General features: G+C 42.3%; 1 protein-coding gene across 6 annotated transcripts in view; it reads right to left on the bottom strand.

The window, feature by feature from the left end:
- Positions 1–18,602, bottom strand: part of mrpl23 (mitochondrial ribosomal protein L23) — a 130,563-nt gene that overhangs the window by 28,139 nt on the left and 83,822 nt on the right. For 2 of the 6 annotated variants that reach the window (XR_011887754.1, XM_072272273.1), the window contains exons 5-6: positions 3,407–3,500; positions 796–933 (exon numbers count right to left, since the gene is read on the bottom strand). Coding sequence is in view for 4 of the 6 variants with exons in the window: in XM_072272273.1 (XP_072128374.1) it covers positions 803–933; positions 3,407–3,500 (225 nt within the window). In the remaining 2 variants the exon portion in view is untranslated. Of the gene's footprint in view, positions 1–795; positions 934–3,348; positions 3,501–18,602 lie in introns of those variants that run through there. The other 4 variants (XM_072272275.1, XM_072272277.1, XM_072272276.1 and 1 more) reach the window with 3 other exon arrangements.

The raw sequence follows: 18,602 nt of genomic DNA, 5'->3' as shown, positions 1-18,602 counted from the left end.
CCCCACCTCTCTCTGCATTCCGCAGGGATCGCTCCCTACACAACTCCCTTGTCCATTCGTTCCCCCCCCCATCCCTCCCCACTGATCTCCCTCCTGGCACTTATCCATGTAAGCGGAACAAGTGCTACACATGCCCTTACACTTCCTCCCTTACCACCATTCAGGGCCCCAAACAGTCCTTCCAGGTGAGGCAACACTTCACCTGTGAGTCGACTGGGGTGATATACTGCGTCCGGTGCTCCCGATGTGGCCTTTTATATATTGGCGAGACCCGACGCAGACTGGGAGACCGCTTTGCTGAACATCTACGCTCTGTCCGCCAGAGAAAGCAGGATCTCCCAGTGGCCACACATTTTAATTCCACATCCCATTCCCATTCTGACATGTCTATCCACGGCCTCCTCTACTGTAAAGATGAAGCCACACTCAGGTTGGAGGAACAACACCTTACATTCCGTCTGGGTAGCCTCCAACCTGATGGCATGAACATCGACTTCTCTAACTTCCGCTAATGCCCCACCACCCCCTCGTACCCCATCTGTTACTTATTTTTATGCACACATTCTTTCTCTCACTCTCCTTTTTCTCCCTCTGTCCCTCTGAATATACCTCTTGCCCATCCTCTGGGGTCCCCCCCCCCCCTTGTCTTTCTTCCCGGACCACCTGTCCCATGATCCTCTCGTATCCCTTTTGCCAATCACCTGTCCAGCTCTTGGCTCCATCCCTCCCCCTCCTGTCTTCTCCTATCATTTTGGATCTCCCCCTCCCCCTCCCACTTTCAAATCCCTTACTCACTCTTCCTTCAGTTAGTCCTGATGAAGGGTCTCGGCCTGAAACTTCGACTGTACGTCTTCCTAGAGATGCTGCCTGGCCTGCTGTGTTCACCAGCAACTTTGATGTGTGTTGCTTGAATTTCCAGCATCTGCAGAATTCCTGTTGTTTGAGATAACAAAATTGTTGATGAACGTGTCATTTACGACTGTACTGCAGTGGGGCAGATAGGCTCAGTACCACAGTGAGGGAGCAGGATCTCCAGCACCTCAGTGAGGAAGCAGAGTTACCCAATACCACAGTGAGGGAGCAGGATCCCCAGTACCCCAGTGAGGGAGCAGGTATGCCCAGTACCAGAGTGAGGGAGCAGGTATGCCCAGTACCACAGTGAGGGAGTAGGATGCCCAGTAACACAGTGAGGGAGCAGGATGCCCAGTACCACAGTGAGAGAGCAGGTATGCCCAGTACCAGAGTGAGGGAGCAGGTATGCCCAGTACCACAGTGAGGTAGCAGGATGCCCAGTACCACAGTGAGGGAGCAGAGTTACCCAATACCACAGTGAGGGAGCAAAATGCCCAGTATCACAGTGAGGGAGCCGGTATGCCCAATACCACTGTGAGAGAGCAGAGTTACCCAATACCACAGTGAAGGAGCAGGTATACCCAGTACCACAGTGAGGGAGCAGGTATGCCCAGTAGCACAGTGAGGGAGCAGGATGCCCAGTACCACAGTGAGAGAGCAGAGTTACCCAATACCACAGTGAAGGAGCAGGTATGCCCAGTAGCACAGTGAGGGAGCAGGTATACCCACTACCGCAGTGAGGGAGCAGGAATACCCACTACCGCAGTGAGGGAGCAGAGTTACCCAATACCACAGTGAGGGAGCAGAGTTACCCAATACCACAGTGAGGGAGCAGGATACCCAGTACCACAGTGAGGGAGCAGGATATCCAGTACCACAGTGAGGGAGCAGGATGCCCAGTAACACACTGAGGGAGCAGGATGCCCAGTACCACAGTCAGGGAGCAGGATGCCCAGTACCACAGTGAGGGAGCAGGTATGCCCAGTACCACAGTGATGGAGCAGAGTTACCCAACACCACAGTGAGGGAGCAGGTATGCCCAGTACCACAGTGAGGGAGCAGGATGCCCAGTACCACAGTGAGGGAGCAGGATGCCCAGTACCAAAGTGAGGGAGCAGATATGACCAATACCACAGTGAGGGACACACATAAAAGTTGCTGGTGAACGCAGCAGGCCAGGCAGCATCTCTAGGAAGAGGTACAGTCGATGTTTTGGGCCGAGACCCTTCTCAGGACAGGGTGCAGGTATGCCCAGTACCACAGTGAGGGAGCAGGTATGCCCAGTATCACAGTGAGGGAGCGGATATGCCCAGATCACAGTGAGGGAGCAGATATGCCCAGTACCACAGTGAGGGAGCAGATATGTCCAGTACCACAGTGAGGGAGCAGGTATACTCAGTACCACAGTGAGGGAGCAGGATGCCCAGTACCACAGTGAGGGAGCAGATATGCCCAGTTCCACTGTGAGGGAGCAGAGTTACCCAATACCACAGTGAGGGAGCAGGATACCCAGTACCACAGTGAGGGAGCAGGATACCCAGTAACACAGTGAGGGAGTAGTTACCCAATACCACAGTGAGGGAGCAGGATCCCCAGTACCCCAGTGAGGGAGCAGATATGTCCAGTATCACAGTGAGGGAGCCGGTATGCCCAATACCACTGTGAGGGAGCAGAATGCCCAGTACCACAGTGACGGAGCAGGAATGCCCAGTATCACAGTGAGGGAGAAGATATGCCCAGTACCACAGTGAGGGAGAATGCCCAGTACCACAGTGAGGGAGCAGGATACCCAGTACCACAGTGAGGGAGCCGGTGTGCCCAATACCACAGTGAGGGAGCAGGATACCCAGTACCACAGTGACGGAGCAGGAATGCCCAGTATCACAGTGAGGGAGAAGATATGCCCAGTACCACAGTGAGGGAGAATGCCCAGTACCACAGTGAGGGAGCAGGATACCCAGTACCACAGTGAGGGAGCCGGTGTGCCCAATACCACAGTGAGGGAGCAGGATACCCAGTACCACAGTGAGGGAGCAGGTGTACCCAGTACCACAGTGAGGGAGCAGAATGCCCAGTATCACAGTGAGGGAGCAGGTATGCCCAGTACCACAGTGAGGGAGCAGGATGCCCAGTATCACAGTGAGGGAGTCGGTATGCCCAATACCACTGTGAGGGAGCAGAATGCCCAGTACCACAGTGACGGAGCAGGAATGCCCAGTATCACAGTGAGGGAGCAGATATGCCCAGTACCACAGTGAGGGAGCAGGATGCCCAGTACCACAGTGAGGGAGCAGGATGCCCAGTTCCACAGTGAGAGAGCAGGATGCCCAGTACCACTGTGAGGGAGCAGAGTTACCCAATACCAGTCATGGAAACAACACTGTGCAAGAAGCAAATATGAAAGCCCAAACTCCATCTTGTACCATTGCCTAGGAGCAAAATGGAGTTTATGTATAGGTTGCTGATTTTGTGGTGGGAAAATTATGTCCCTATTACCTAGATTTCTTATCCACCCATCAATGTCAGAGGAATGGGCTATTACAGTGCCAATGACCTGGCTTCAGTTCCACCGCTGTCTGTAAGGAGCTTGTACATCCTTCCCATGACTGTGTGGATTTCCTCCCGGTCCTCTGGTTTCCTTCTACAATCTAAAAGACATACATTAATTGGTCACATGAGTGTAATGGGGTGGCATTGGCTCTTTGGGCTGGAAAGGCCCCACCTGCCCAAGAGGCAATTAGATAAATAATGTCAATACTATGAAAGGGGTTGAGCAAAGAGGAGGAGATGGCACCAGTGCACATGTGGAAACTGCTGCTGTATTTTAAAATCAGGGCAAATAACCTCATTATAAAGTTTAAGTAACCAATTCACTTCATAGAGGATTGGCCAGAACCAGAAAATTTGTTTGGGGTGTGTTTGAGTCCTGTTCCAGATTTTATGCATTTTAATCTCTGACATGAGCCCAGCCATTTTGATTCTACCTGGCAACCCCCATGCTGTGGACAGTATAGTTCAGCAGCCTTCCAAATGTCTTAGCTTTTACATCTGTTCTTATGATACCATGTTTTTCTCCCAAACACTGAGTTCCTTTCCTGGAAGTTTAATTCTTTCAGCTGCTTTCATGGCAATTCACTGGCATTGTACATGTCAGTGCAAACTTTCAATGTCAGCTTTGATTCTTGTAAATGTCCTGGTTTATTGCCATTCTTGGAAGCTGAACCTTACAAGATAACATCATATATTCAAGTCATCAAGCTCCTTTCTCTGATTGTTTAATACATAGTTCCACACCATTCCAGGAGCTTTAAAAAAACATTAAATTATCCGAGACTGTTAAATCTTTATTAATTATTTGTTGAAATATAAGCAAAGACTCAATTGATTGAAATACATCCAACATCTAGATCCACAGAATACTTCTGAATTTTTCTCAGTTATTGTTTGACTATTATGGTAGTTGGTGTAGCAGTTCTTGCATCTTGCATCTGCCAACCAGAATTGTTCTTTGAATTGTATTAGCATTTCACCTGCCTTATTTGGCCTTGCTGGGAATGGTATGTTCTGAATGACAGGTTTTCAGAAACAAACAGTGTCTCAATTCATGATGATTAACATTCGAACCATCTTCTGGGTTAACAGTCACACAGAACAGGTTTAAGCTACTTTGAAGGGTCTTTGACTGATTAATGTGAAATAAGTTTAGAGTATATAACTGAAATGCAAGAAGAGTTATGTAACACTGGTTCCCCTTGCATCAAATGTTCTTACCATACTATTTACGTCCCTTGGAATATTCTATCATATTTACTTTCACCACCAAATTGATAGTATGAAGCATCTTATATTATGTTCATTTTTCTTGAAATACCAGAATTTATCTGCATTTATTGAAGGTTCAGTTTTCTAAATACATGCAAGCATCATATGCAGCTCATCAAAGATACACTGGCACCATTTGATGATCAAAATTCACTCCTGGTTCCCTCAGTCAACAAAACCTAAAAATTAAATTACCAATCATTTCATTGTTGGAAGAGAATGGTGGGGTGTCTGTTGCATTTCAGACTTTAGAACTTTATATTCTTTGACAAAATCGGTTAACTTCCCCATTACATGTCTCAGATTCAAACTCCCATTAACTGCTGCAGCAGTGAACAGATGCATTAACTTTTGAGGCCCATATAAACAATTACCATGACCAGAGAGGGCATGGTGCTCTGTAGGTTATATCCTTTCAAGTAGCAGCGTCAGAATGGTGGCAGAATTCTTGTTTCAATACAAATGTTTGTGGATTAAAACCTCATTTAAGGCCTTGTACTCACAACCAAGGCTAACACTTCAGTGAAACTACTAACTTGCCAAGGGGCTCATCTTTCACATGAGATTATAGAATTAAGACTCAATGCTCATGCCTGGCTATAAGATTACTATAATGTGGCATAGTCCAAAGGCATTCACCTACCCAATGTAACAAAAAAAACAGCAAAAATTGGCTCGCATATTTGCTAACACTCTAGGTTTTCCTGAAGAGAAGAACGATGTTAGCCACAGAGAAACACAACACATGAATAATCTCTTCAGCACACGTTGACCATGAATCACCCACTTACAAAAATACTACATTCATCTCTCTTGTTTTTGTTCTCATCAACCCTCCCCACCCACCCCAGATTTCACCACTAGGCAATTTATAGTTAATTTACACTGGGTAATCAATCTACAACCAACACACCTCTAGAATGTGGGGATGAAGATACAACACTGCAAGACACCAGCACTCCTTGCTGTGTCACTCAAGTTATATGCACACAATCTCTTTCATTCTCCATCAAGATTGGATCACATGCACACAATGAAAAGGAAGAGTTAGATTAAGATATATAAAACCTTCAGTAGGAGAAGCTAATCAGCAATATTGAGTGATACTGATATTGTTAAAAAGATTCACCATTTAGGATATGTCCTGCAAGTCTCGAATCACCCAGGAAATGTTGTGCAATAATAGGCAGCAGTAAACACAACCGCATTACTTAATGGTCTCTTCACAATAACCAATAGAATAGTGAATTACTTCACTAGCCAGAATCAAATACAGCATTACATTTTAAAACATTTGGTTCCAATGCATCAGACATCAGGACATTAGAATGTGGTCTCAAGGCCAATACACACAGATCATGAACTTTAGCCACAGGGATAGCACATCTTAAAAAGGAACATACAAGCTAGTTCCATAGAATTACACATTATTCTTTTCAAGCTCAATTTTCAACTGGCAGAGAGAATCACAATTTTAGAAAACCCTCATTATGATATTCAACTTGCTTGTGTAAAGTGAAGACCATATCTTTAAATACAAAATGTACTTCTTATAAAACAGAAAGGCAAAAAAATAAAATCTCATTATATGTTTAGGTAATAAAACCAGCCATTTACTTTTCTGGCATAACAAATAATTCTTGCCAAAACACATTCGTCATTCATCCAAACCAATGTGAAAAAATGTCTTTTCCAAAAACAAGTTATACAACATTTGGCATGCTGGACTTTTCCTTCACAATACCTACCTGAAGTGGTCTTTTCGCTTATGGAACCAATTAAGGAATTTTAGAAGGGAAGCAAAAACATTCTTAAAGGAAGTTGAAAAAAACTGACACCAAAGATTGAGTTCCTGAGGTAGAGAAAGGTTTGCAGTAAAAAAAAATAAATCAATAAAGGTCTGAAATACTAAAAGCTGTAATTTTAATCAGCAGCCTGTTCGTGACCCCAGTTAACAGTTCACTACTTGTAGTAATTTGCTTTTTGGACTAACAAAGAGAATAATTTTACTTTAACTTGTTGAGTGGAAAGCCACAGAATTTTGTTCTGCACCACACTTAGTGTTAGTCTCTACTAACTTCAATGGAAAGTGAAATTGGCAGATAATAAAACTAGTGTTGCATCCAATCTCATTAGTTTACTGAAGATCCATTATATTAAAATCACCCATTATCTCAATAATTGCCTTTCACCTGAAAGGTTAAACTATGAAGGTCTTCTCTTGGATAAAATATGATAAGACCATAAGGTATAGCAGCAGAATTAGGTAATCTGGCCCATCGAGTCTGTTCCGCCATTTCCTCATGGCTGATCCATTTTCCCTCTCAGCAGCAATCTCCTACCTTCTCGCCATATCCCTTCATGCTCTGACTAATCAAGAATCTATCAACCTCTGCCTTAAATACACCCAATGACTTGGCCTCTAAAGCCACTTGTTGCAATGAATTCCACAGATTCACCACTCTCTGGGTAAAGAAATTCCATCTCATCTCTGTGTCTTCTGGTCTTAGACTACACCACCATTGGAAAGATCCTCTCCACGTCAACTCTATCAAGGTCTTTCAACATTCAATAAGTTTCAGTAAGATCCTCCTCATTCTTCTTAATTCTATTGAGTACAGGCCCAGAGTCATCAAACACCCCTCATATGAGAAGCCTTTCAATCTCTGAATCATTTTTGTGAACCTTTGAACCCTCTCCAATGTCAGCACATCCTTTCTTAAATAACTGCCCACAATACTCCAAGTGAGGCCTCACAGGTGCCTTACAAAGCCTCAACGTTACATCCTTGCTTTTATATTCTCGTCCTCTCGAAATGAATGCTAACATTGCGTTTGCCTTCTTCACTACCAACTCACCCTTCAAATTATTCTTTAGGGAATTTTGCATGTATTACCTCCCCCCACCCCCCCACCCCCAACCAAGTCCCTTTGGACTTTAGGCACTAAGTCAAAGAGAAGGCTGGTTATCATCACAATTAAGGAAGTTAGATGACCCTTATATCAAGATCATTGAAAATACATTACCTGTTGTTATTTCCATGCTAATTTAAGGAGCTTACTTAAGGAGCTGCACAAATTAGCAGCAGCAAATTTTTAAAAAATATTTTTCAAGTTAATGAATGGTGGTAAATGGGACTTCCTGATATAAATTCAGGTATAATAATGTTGTAAATCCTTCTTTCTTCCCATTGACTTTACACTGACCTGACAAGTCACCTTGCAGCTCCACAAAGCTTTGGTTGAACCACTGTTGGAAAACTGCATGCCGTGCTCACCACATTACAGGAAGGATGCAGAGGCTTTGGAGTGGGTGCAAAATAGGTTCACTGGGATTCTGCCTAGGTTAGAGAGCATTAGCAATAAGGTGAGGTTAGACAAAATGGGATTGTCTTCTCTGGAAGGTCAGAAGATAAAAGGTGACTGAAGAGGCATAGAGAAGGTAGTCAGGGTCTCTCTCCCAGTGTATAAATTCTAAAAGGCATACATTTAAAGTGAGAGAGGGAATATTTAAATAAGATTTGCAAAGTTATCTTAACCAGAGAGTATTAAGTACCTGGAACACAGTGTGAGAGTGGAAGAAGATACAACAGCAATGTTTAGACAGGAACATGAACATATGGGGTATGCAGGGAATACAGATCATATGCAGACATACAGAATTAGTTTGAACTGGCATCGTGGTCAGCAAAGGGCCTGTTCAAAACATACAAAATGCTGGAGGAACTCAGCAGGTCAGGCAGCATCTATGGCCATGAATAAACTGTCGATGTTTTGGGCCAAGACCTTTCATCAAGACGGGAAAGGAAGAGGGAAAAGTCACCTGAATAAAAAGGTGGGGGGAGGGGAAAGAGGCATATATAGAAGGTGACAGGTGAAACCAGCTGGGTGGGGAAGGTAAATGGCTAGAGAAGAAGGTATCTGATAGGAGAGGAGAGTGCACCATGGGAAAAAGGGAACAAGAGGGGGTACCAGCAGGAGGAGATAGGCAAGTGAGACAAAGAGGTGAGAGGCCAGTGTGGGGATTAGAAGAAGAGGGAAGGGAGAGGGAAAAAGAAAACAAAAGAAAACAAATTACAGGAAAGAGAAATCAATGTTCATGCCATCAGTTGGAGGCTACCCAAATGGAATATGAGGTGTTGCTCCTCCACCCCGACGTTGGCTTCATTGTGGTAAACGAGGAGGCCGTAGACTGACATGTCGGAACAGGAATCAGGACAGGATTAAAAATGGTTGGCCAGCGGGAAATTCCGCATTTTTCAGATGGATCGGAGACGCTCGACAAAGCGGACCCTCAGTTTATGTCGGGTCTCTCCAATGTAGAGCTGGCTGCATCGGGAGCACAGGACACAATTAACAAATTCCCAGGTGAAGTGTTGCCTCACCTGGAAAGACAGTCTGAAGCCCTGAGTGGAGATGAGGTAGGAGGAGAATAGGCAGATGTAGCATTTCTCTCACTTGCAGGGACATGCACCAGGAGGGAGAATAGCAGGGAGGATAAATGAACAAGGGAATCATGGAGGAACGATCCCTGCGGAAAGCAGAGAGTGGGGGGAGGTAAAGATGTGCTTGGTGGTAGAATTGCATTGAAAATGGTGGAAGTTGTGGAGAATGATGTGCTAGATGCGGAAGCTCATGGGGTGATAGGTGAGGAAAAGTGGAACTCTATCCCTGTTAAGGCGGAGGGAAGATGGGGTGAGCACGGATGACCAGGAAATGTAGAAGATGCAGGTTAGACCAGCATCAACGAAGGAGAAATGGAAACCCCATTCTTTGAAGGAGGAGAATACCTCTGATGTCCTGGAAAGGAAAGCCTCATCCTGGGAACAGATGTGGCAGAGATGAAGAAACTGAGAAAAGGGAATAGCATTTTTACAGGAGACAGGGTGGGAAGAGTTACAGTCACGATAGCCGTGGGCATCGAAAGCTTTATAAAAGATGTCAGTAGACAGTTTGTATCCAGAGATGGAGACGGGGAGATTTAGAAAGGGGAGAGAGCTGTCAGAAATGGACCGTGAATTTAAGCCAGAGTGGAAGTTGGAGGCAAAGTTGCTGAAATTGACGAGGGCCTGTTCTATGTTCTATTACACTGGAATATTAGTAATAATTAAAAATTTAGATAAAATTGTAAGTAATAAAAATGACACAGTAACTGAGAATCCTGCTTGTAAACAACATTGTCCAATGTCAGAGATAAGTACCTTACCAAGCGAACTCCTAGATTACAGCAGGTGAGATTGCTTTGTCAACCATGTTTCTTTAATTACTGTCCTTTTGTAGTGCCTTACCCTTGAGTGGAATTTAGGAGACTAATATGAGCTGCCACCTGAATTAAGACCTTAGATTAAAAATACAGATGCCTAAAACCCCTCTGTCCAATTGTTTAATTCACGGCCCTAAAAAACATTTTTGCACACGTTTGGCTAGGCTACTGATTGTTTCCAGATTGCTTAGAGATAATCAGGAAATTGGCCCAGGCACTTCCGGACATAATTCAAGGCTAAGGGGTGCCTGGCATCAGATCAATTGTGCAGTTAACAGCATCACAACAGAGCACACAAAATAGCCCTCTTCCAAACAGGTATAAATTGTAGCTTGCAGGGAAAACCTATGACCTTCTTTATTAATTCATGATCTTATAGAGAATCACATCACAGTATTTAGAAGTGAGTTACACACAGCCTGGTGTATCAACGTTCGATTCATCGCACCTTCCCCTCCTCTGATCACAGATCATTGTTGTTCTTACAATCACGTGATTTACTTACAGTAATTACTGGCCTACTGATCGGCTGCAAAGGCTTGAGACGACTCACAGCTCAGGAGTCAAATGGAACAGAGAGTGAGAGTATGCACACTGGAGAAGGTCCTAATTTCTCTCATTTTCCTCACCCTTATGGCAACCTTCCTGGCCACTAAGCTGTGACTCAATGGAGAATGCTCCATAAACTCTGCCTCACTATCCAACGTGCAACATAGCAATGCCGCAGCAGCTCCAAGCTCTGTAGACTGGACCCAACAGGAGCCACTGAAATCCACTTCAGCACAGGCTAAACACCAGAATGCTATTTTAGCCAACTTCACAAACATTTTGGAATAGCAGAGTGATTATCAGTGCCATCCACAGTACAAGCTTAATGCACCAAAAGAGGATGAAATCGAATTTCTAGTCAATAATTCTCTTAAATTCAAACTTTCACACAAGTCATTTAAAGAGAGAACTGTTCCCTTTCCCAACCTCAAGATGATTCAATGCACATTACAGCCAATTAAATACTTCTGTGTTGTGGTTGTTATCAGAATAAAACAACACATAACGGCTAATATACACACAGCACGAAATTACAAAAAGCAGCAATGAAAAATAACCAAAAGGCATATAGATAGAGGCTCAATACTAAGTATTGGCTCAGGCATTGAGAACTTCCAACCCTTCTCAGAAATGATGTTGATGAATCAATATATCCTTAAAACAATGTCAGTGTTGCTACATTTTCTGACATAGGACTGGTTCAAATCCAGCTCATTTCTCCAACTTTGAACAATTCACGTTTTCTTACTGTCTGTATCAGAGCTTGCCATTTCAGCTTGCCATCATTTTGGGTCAGCTTTCTCCTTTGCAGACTCTCCTCAGTCCACCAATCATTTCAGAATCCTTTCTCACCACTCCCTTTCTTCTCTTCATAATGGCCATGTCATTTCTCTTCTCTCAGTCCAGATGCAGGGTTTTGGCCCGAAGCTTTGACTATTCTATAACTCTCATAGATCCTACTCAACCCACCGAGCTCCTCAACAGCAGTTCATTTGTTGCTCCAGATCCCTAAATCTGCAGTTTCCAAAGAAGGTTAATGTTCTTGTACAACACCCCCCCCCCCCCACTACTCTATTAGGACTCACTATATGAAATATTCTCTTGGTTCTATTCATCCCTCCTACTGAAAACTAATCCTTCTCTGGATTCTGATGCAATCTGAACCAACACTTTGCCTCCACAGATGCTGCATGACCTGCTAAGTTCCTCCAGCTGTTCTTTTGCTTCAGATTCCAGTTTCTCATGTCTCCTGAAGCACTAGCTCTTTCTCACTTTGAAAAGAGTGTTCCAGTGTTTTGTTGTTTTGTGTGCTTATTTCAGATTTGCAACATCTGGGCTCCTTTTGTTTTTTTTTTAATCAATCTGCATCAGAGCCAAGGGCCTTGAAGATCAAACATTGTGCTTCCACAATAGCTGACACATCACAAAACAGAACAATATCTGTGGTTTTCTTTGGTCATTCCTGCCTCGCTATACAATACTTGGTCCATTTATGCAGTCAATTGTTCTTTGAAATGGTTGAAAATGGTTAAAATCCTCAATGGGCATGTTAAAATTGTTAATCGCTCATTCAATTAAGAGATCAGGATCATTGTAAATGTACAGTCCTTACTGTAAAGTGGTTGGATAAAGAGAAAATCACAGTGATTCTGATACCATTAGCTTCATGAAAAGCTTATATTGATTTCCTGCTTTTTATTAATGCTGTTTTGTCACAATATACAATCTTGTCATTATGCATGACCTCAATTAGATCAATTACCTCAATGCGGGGCGGCACAGTAGCATAGTGGGTAGCACAATGTTTTACAGTACAAGCGACCCAGGTTCAATTCCCGCTGCTGCTGGTATGGAGTTTGTACGCACGGGTTTCCTTCAGGCGCTCCAGTATCCTCCCACAGTCCAAAGACCTACCAGTTGGTAGCTTACGTGGTCATTGTAAATTGTCCTGTGATTAGGCTAGGATTAAATCAGGGGATTGCTAGGCAGCGTGGCTCAAAGGGCCGGACGAGCTCATTCTGCACTGTATCTCAATAAATAAACAAATAAATAAGAAACTCCCAAATATAAAAAATAGCTCACATTTTAAACAAGGATGATGTGTTGAGCTGGAATGCAACAGCAAAGAAATTAAACATTTGCTCAAAGTCTACAAATGAAATTCTACACTTAGAGAGGATTAACACCTAAACAAAGTTCTCCAGATCTTAAATTAAATCAGACTTCCGTGGTATTTGACTAATCTTGAATTTATCATTTTCCCCTGAAATGTGTAGGTCATCCCATTGCTGAGTAGACACAAGCCCAACAGGAGTATAAGTGCTGCTCTCACAATTCAATGTTTTGAAGCTTTCTCACTGCTGACTGAAACAGTCCTGGCACTGTTCTGAATCACTTCCTCTCTTTCTATCAGACAGAACATCGGCTTGGCTTAGTATTATGTCCCAGTGGGAAAGCACTGCAGTTTAACTAAAGACTAGGTGCTTCTGAATCATTCGGCTTGAGTTGTGCAAACATTAATCAACATCTCAGCACAGCAATATCCGCTTTCTTTTTCATACTACTTCCAAAGAACTGAAGAAAAAAAGAAATGCCATTTATGTTGTGGCTTTCATGACCTCAAATCATCCTAATGCATTTTACAGCCAATGAAGTACGTGAAATGTCGTCAATTCTTTACTGCAAAAATGAGATAATGTCTAGATAAGTGTTCTTTTGCACTGTTGAGATAAATATTGACCTAGATACTGAGCAAAACCCTGCTCCTTCAAAAATACTGCCAGATATTTTTAAATTCACTTGAATTTCTATCTGAAAGAGATTCTTGGCAAGCATTCAACTCAACGTAAGGGCAGATTGGGCCATATGCTCAATACTCCATTGGGACTTGAACCCACAACCTTGACTCAGGTGAGAGTCCCAATAAATCAACCTCTAATATCAATGAACTCTTTGCCTCCACAGATACTGCCTGACCCGTGCCGCTCCACCAGCAGTTTGTTTTTTCTTGCTCTGTTGACAACTGCCCTGTTAATGAACCAGAAAGAGGTAAATGTGATGACAGAGTAGATACACAGAAAGAAGTTCATCAGACCACCAGGAATGGAAATTTCGGACAATTACCAGGCAGGAGTTGAGGGTTAGGAAACACTTGAGAATAATGAACGTACTTGTGCTTCTGCAGGCCATCTGAATCTTCTGTTGTTGTTCAGAAAAGAAAAAATTCAGTGCAGCAGGAGACGGATGTTTAATGCTCCGTGTGTTATTTGCTCACTTCTTACTGTTTGTGCGAATTGTTCTTTTCAATGAGCGTGGGTGCTCGTTGGTCCTGTGTGGGGTTTTTCTTTACACAGGTTCTATGAAGTTTCTTTGTTTCATGGCTGTCTGTGGGAACCTTCAGGGTTGTATATTGTATACACACTTTGAAAATAAATATACTTTGAATCTTTCACAGTGAAACTAACAGTTTCATGACTCATTAATTTGTGCAGCAGATTGTATTTCTTTTTCCCTTCATTTGCTTACAGAAACAGATAGTAGAAGATGAACAAACTTCGTGTCTGAAATCAGGGAAGCTTACTACTACTGATATGTGCTTTGCACTGAAACAAATTAAATATCATTCACAAAGCTACAGGACACATTAATCTGAAATGATAAAAAGGACAAATATGAACTATGACAGGATTTGGAGTCCCTCTCTTGACAAAAAAAGGCAAAGAAATAATGTGACAGCATTCTTGTGTAATGATTACATAATCTTTTTAATGCTATCATGAATTGCTTCAGATACAATCACTGTCAAAGCAATGCATTGTCCACCACATTTCTGAATCAATGGCTGTAAAAAAAATTGTCTCCATCCAGTTATGTGAGGACATTAGTTCCATCTGCTGTGATCAGTTCGATCCAGTCTATGAGACGTGTTTATGTTGCAGTCTGAAAACAGTCTTAAAAAACTAACACATCAGCATATCTAAGATACGGGCTGGATCTTTGTAATTATTTCTCGATCTAGGATGGGATTGTTTGTGAAAGTGCTCTACAAGACTCTGAAATTAGTTGAATAAAGACATTGATCTTACTTTCCAGTTTAACTAATTGCTGTTGTAACTGGATGGTCAAGAAACTAATCATTTTAGTCTGAAATAGATGTGGAAGCAGCAGCAAAGTGTCTCAATCTATACTTGCAAATGCCTCTAGCTACCAAAGAGAGTACACAAGTGGAACCACAACAAGCCACGTGAGTACATTTTGTCCAGATGAAATCCATGACTGGTAACCTTGGACTACTTTAAGTATTTTAGAATGCAGTGGAGAATTCTAGCACAGTTTAATTTCTGTTTGTGAGGTAAAAGTTACTCACTGACGATTTGTTTTAGGAAAAACAGTCAATTCCTGTTCTGCAGCCAGGAAGTAGAAGAGTTGAAATTTGAGGTGATTCTGTTTCTCAGGAATTTCAGTAGAGGACAGTAATCAGCTTGCAGTCAGGCACATAGTTCTGAGACCTGCAGTGATATTTAAACACAGGGTGGCCCGATAGCCGTGGACACACTCTTTGGGATTTGAAGGGTTGCCCAAGGCATAACTCACAGGACCTCTGTTTGGAGCAATTTGCCATATTATTTTCCTTGTTTACATTACTTTCCTGGCAAAAGTTAAAACTAAACTGTCTTGCAAAATTCTTGTGGGAATAAGAAAAAAACTGCAAGTGCTGGAAATCTAAAATAAACACCAAAAAAAACGGAATCACACTGCCAGTCCATCAACATCTGAAGAAGAAAGAGATTAATATTTCAAAATGTCAAATGTAACTAACCCACTGCTTCAGATGCTTAAAGATGAATTCCCTCTTGAAGAAGATAATTTTAATTGGAGGTAAGGCATCTGTTGATGAAGGCTTGCTAGTGCAGTGGCTGGTCCTCACAGCCTCAGGGACCCTTTCTCAATCCTGAACTCCAGTGCCACATTCTCTTCTGTGCAACCTCGTGAATCTCCGTCCACGCTGCAAAATCTTGCTGATAGATCACCCTTTTAGTGTAGGTTGATGGTGGGAAAATAGAAGTGAAGTTAAGGGCATATGTCAGAGAGAATAAGTTGTAGAGAAAAAAGGAAAAGAGGAAGTGGAATTTATGGGATTGCTCTCCTGAGAAGTGACGAGGATATGATAGACTGAATGGCCTCCACCTGCACTGTTTTATTATATTTAATTAACTAGTGTAATCAGTTTCTATAACTGGGAACCAACATGCATCACCATTTCTTCTGAATGAACGTTAAACATTAGCAATTAATATTTTCTGTCACCTGACAGTTTTATTGGTTCACAACTAAGTAGAAAACTATAAGTCCTAGCTGAAGAATAACTTTTTCTGCTGGTTAACAATGTCATAACCACCTCCTTTAGAGACATTTTGGGAGGGGTAATGAAGAGGGAGGCTAATGACCTGTGTGCATGTGTGTGCGTGTGCACGTGAGTGTGCAGTTCATGCAGCAGAGCCTGAATCTTCCTGCCATGGGTCCAAAACCTCACACTGTAAAGACCAGGTGGCATTCTGAGTGCAAGCTGCAACCCACAGGAGAGGAATTCAAGTGCTGGCATTTTCCACGTTGTGGAAGCTAGTCATCTCCAAACAGAGGGACTCCCCAAGAAGAAGACAATGAAACTGGCATAGCACCATTGTTCTAAAACAGGCCAAAGTGCAAGAAAATATTGAGGAATGTCAGGCACAAATCAAGTTTCATAAGTCTTCTGTGCTGTTTGGAAAGATACTAGGTAAGCAATATCTTTCTCAGAAGACACCATGAAATCTAAATAACTGCCAACTCGATTCTCTGGATCTTCAAGGTGATTAATCACATTGATGTAATTAGTAAATTACTCTGTAACAAAGTCATTTTCAACTATGTAAAATGGAATTGTTCACAGCTGATAGACCAGATATTGGTTGTAAACTAGCTTTATTAGCACAAGTGTACTAGGTTACTGTATATTAAGGAATAGTCTAAATGTAAAATTTAATTGTTTTACATATTAAATTCAAAAGCACTATCCAAAAAAGCTGGTTCATAGCATATTTTATGCTTGGTCACATCCAAATGCATTTGAAACTTGAGAAACTTTCTTCATCCAGATTGCTGATTGAGCCCAAATGCAAGCTGTTGGCTTGATCATTTAACCGACCATAAATTTGATCATAAAAAAACAAACTGATCATTGTAGGTCAACACGACTGTGACTAACATCCAATATATCTTTTATTTTAGAGATTTATGACTCAAAGGGCAAGGGCAGCATGGGCCAGTAATAACATGCTGTCCCATGGGTCATGTCTATCACTTTTCCCACTCTGTAGTGGCTGGTCTCAAGTAGCGACATTGCAGAATGGTGCTCAGCAGGGGCCAAATCCTCACCCACAGGAAACAGAGGGTAGAAATCAAAGGCAACTCTACAAAGTTCTTTTGTATCCTCCCAGCAGCTGATTTTAAAGTACTCCTGGAATACATCCGGGAATAGATCACCTACTCACAATCCCAACAAGAAACATGTGTTACACAAGGTAAGAGGAACCTGGTCAAGCCATAGAAATGTATCAGGAAGACATCTCTCAGCCAAACCAATGACTGAAGAGGACTTTATATCTCAAGATTTAAAAAATACTATAGACAATAACTGAAATGTAAATAACTGCAGTAACCAGTTCAGCAATTATTGACACAGGAGCTCCAACCAGTAGAGAATCATCAGATGGGACCTTAAATTGTAAACACACCCACCTGTTCAGGTGAGTGGAAGATAACCTATGATTTGAAGATCTCCAGCCAAAAGTTATCCCTTAAACACCACTAATACAGATAATCATTTATCATTGCTGTTTGTTCAACAGTGCAGAGTCTAAATTAGCTGGTGCATTTCTTAGACAGAAAACTCCACTTACAAATGTGCTTTGGGACACCTCGCAGATATTAATAATAAGTTTATACGTACAATTTTTTCTTTACTCTTTTGGCTTGAACACCAATGCCCTTGAATAGCAAAATTCTACAAAAAAAATGGATATGGCCCAGTTGATCATGGGTAAACCCTCCCAACCATTGAGCACATCTACACGAAACACTGTCACAGAAAAGCAGCATCCATCATCAGGGACTCCCACTACCCAAGACATGCTCTCTTCTCGCTGCTGCCATCAGGAAAAATGTACAAGAGCCTTAGGACTTGCACCACCAAGTTTAGGAACAGTTATTACCCCTCAACCATCGGGCTCTTGAACAAAAGGGATAACTTCACTTGCTCCATCATTGAAATGTTACCATAACCATGGGCTCACTTTCAGGAACTGTTCATCTCATGTTCTCGAGATTTATTGCTTATTTACTTATATTATTGTTTCTTCTTCTTGCAGTTGCACAGTTTGTTGTCTTCTGCACTCTAGCTGAATGCCCTAGTTAGCGACCGTCCATTGATCCTGTTATAGTTACTATTCTATAGATTTGCTGAATATGCCCACAAGAAAATAAATTTCAGGGTTATATATGGTAACATATATGTACACCGATAATAAAAGTTACTTTGAACTTACAACTGCATATTAACTCTAAGGTAGAACATTTTTACCTAAATATGGTCCCTTCATTTTACTTGCGGTACAACTGTGTGAATGGCATTAAAGAACACTGAAAAATAAGCTCCCAAAAACAAGAGGTCACCCAGAATTTTCTGCTGCCAGTCCTGCATAGAAGCCTCTCAATTCCTTATGTGTGTAGTGATCCAAAACTGACATGAGAAAAACATTTTAAGAAATGAAAGTGATAAAAATCTGGAATGTACTGCCATAATTGGTATTCAAGGTAGTTTCAGGTATGCGGTTCAAAAAGGAGCAGGATAAGTGCCTGAAAGCTGGGATTGCAGGGCCAAGGAGAGTACTCTGCGGTATGGAGCAACTGGATTGCTCCTTCATAGAGACGCCATAGACATAATAAGCCCAGTGGCTGTTTTCTGTACAGTACCCTTGCTGGTTTGGGTTTAGCCCACCACTGAAATCACATGTGCATTGTAGAATCTGCCTGTTAAACCTTGTGCTTGAACAGTAACTCCATTCATTGCAATAGAAAGG

Source organism: Mobula birostris, chromosome 11 (genome assembly GCF_030028105.1).
Source record: "Mobula birostris isolate sMobBir1 chromosome 11, sMobBir1.hap1, whole genome shotgun sequence".
NCBI lineage: Eukaryota > Metazoa > Chordata > Chondrichthyes > Myliobatiformes > Myliobatidae > Mobula > Mobula birostris.
Note: the sequence above shows the minus strand (reverse complement) of the source record. Positions and strands in the feature narration are given on the sequence as shown.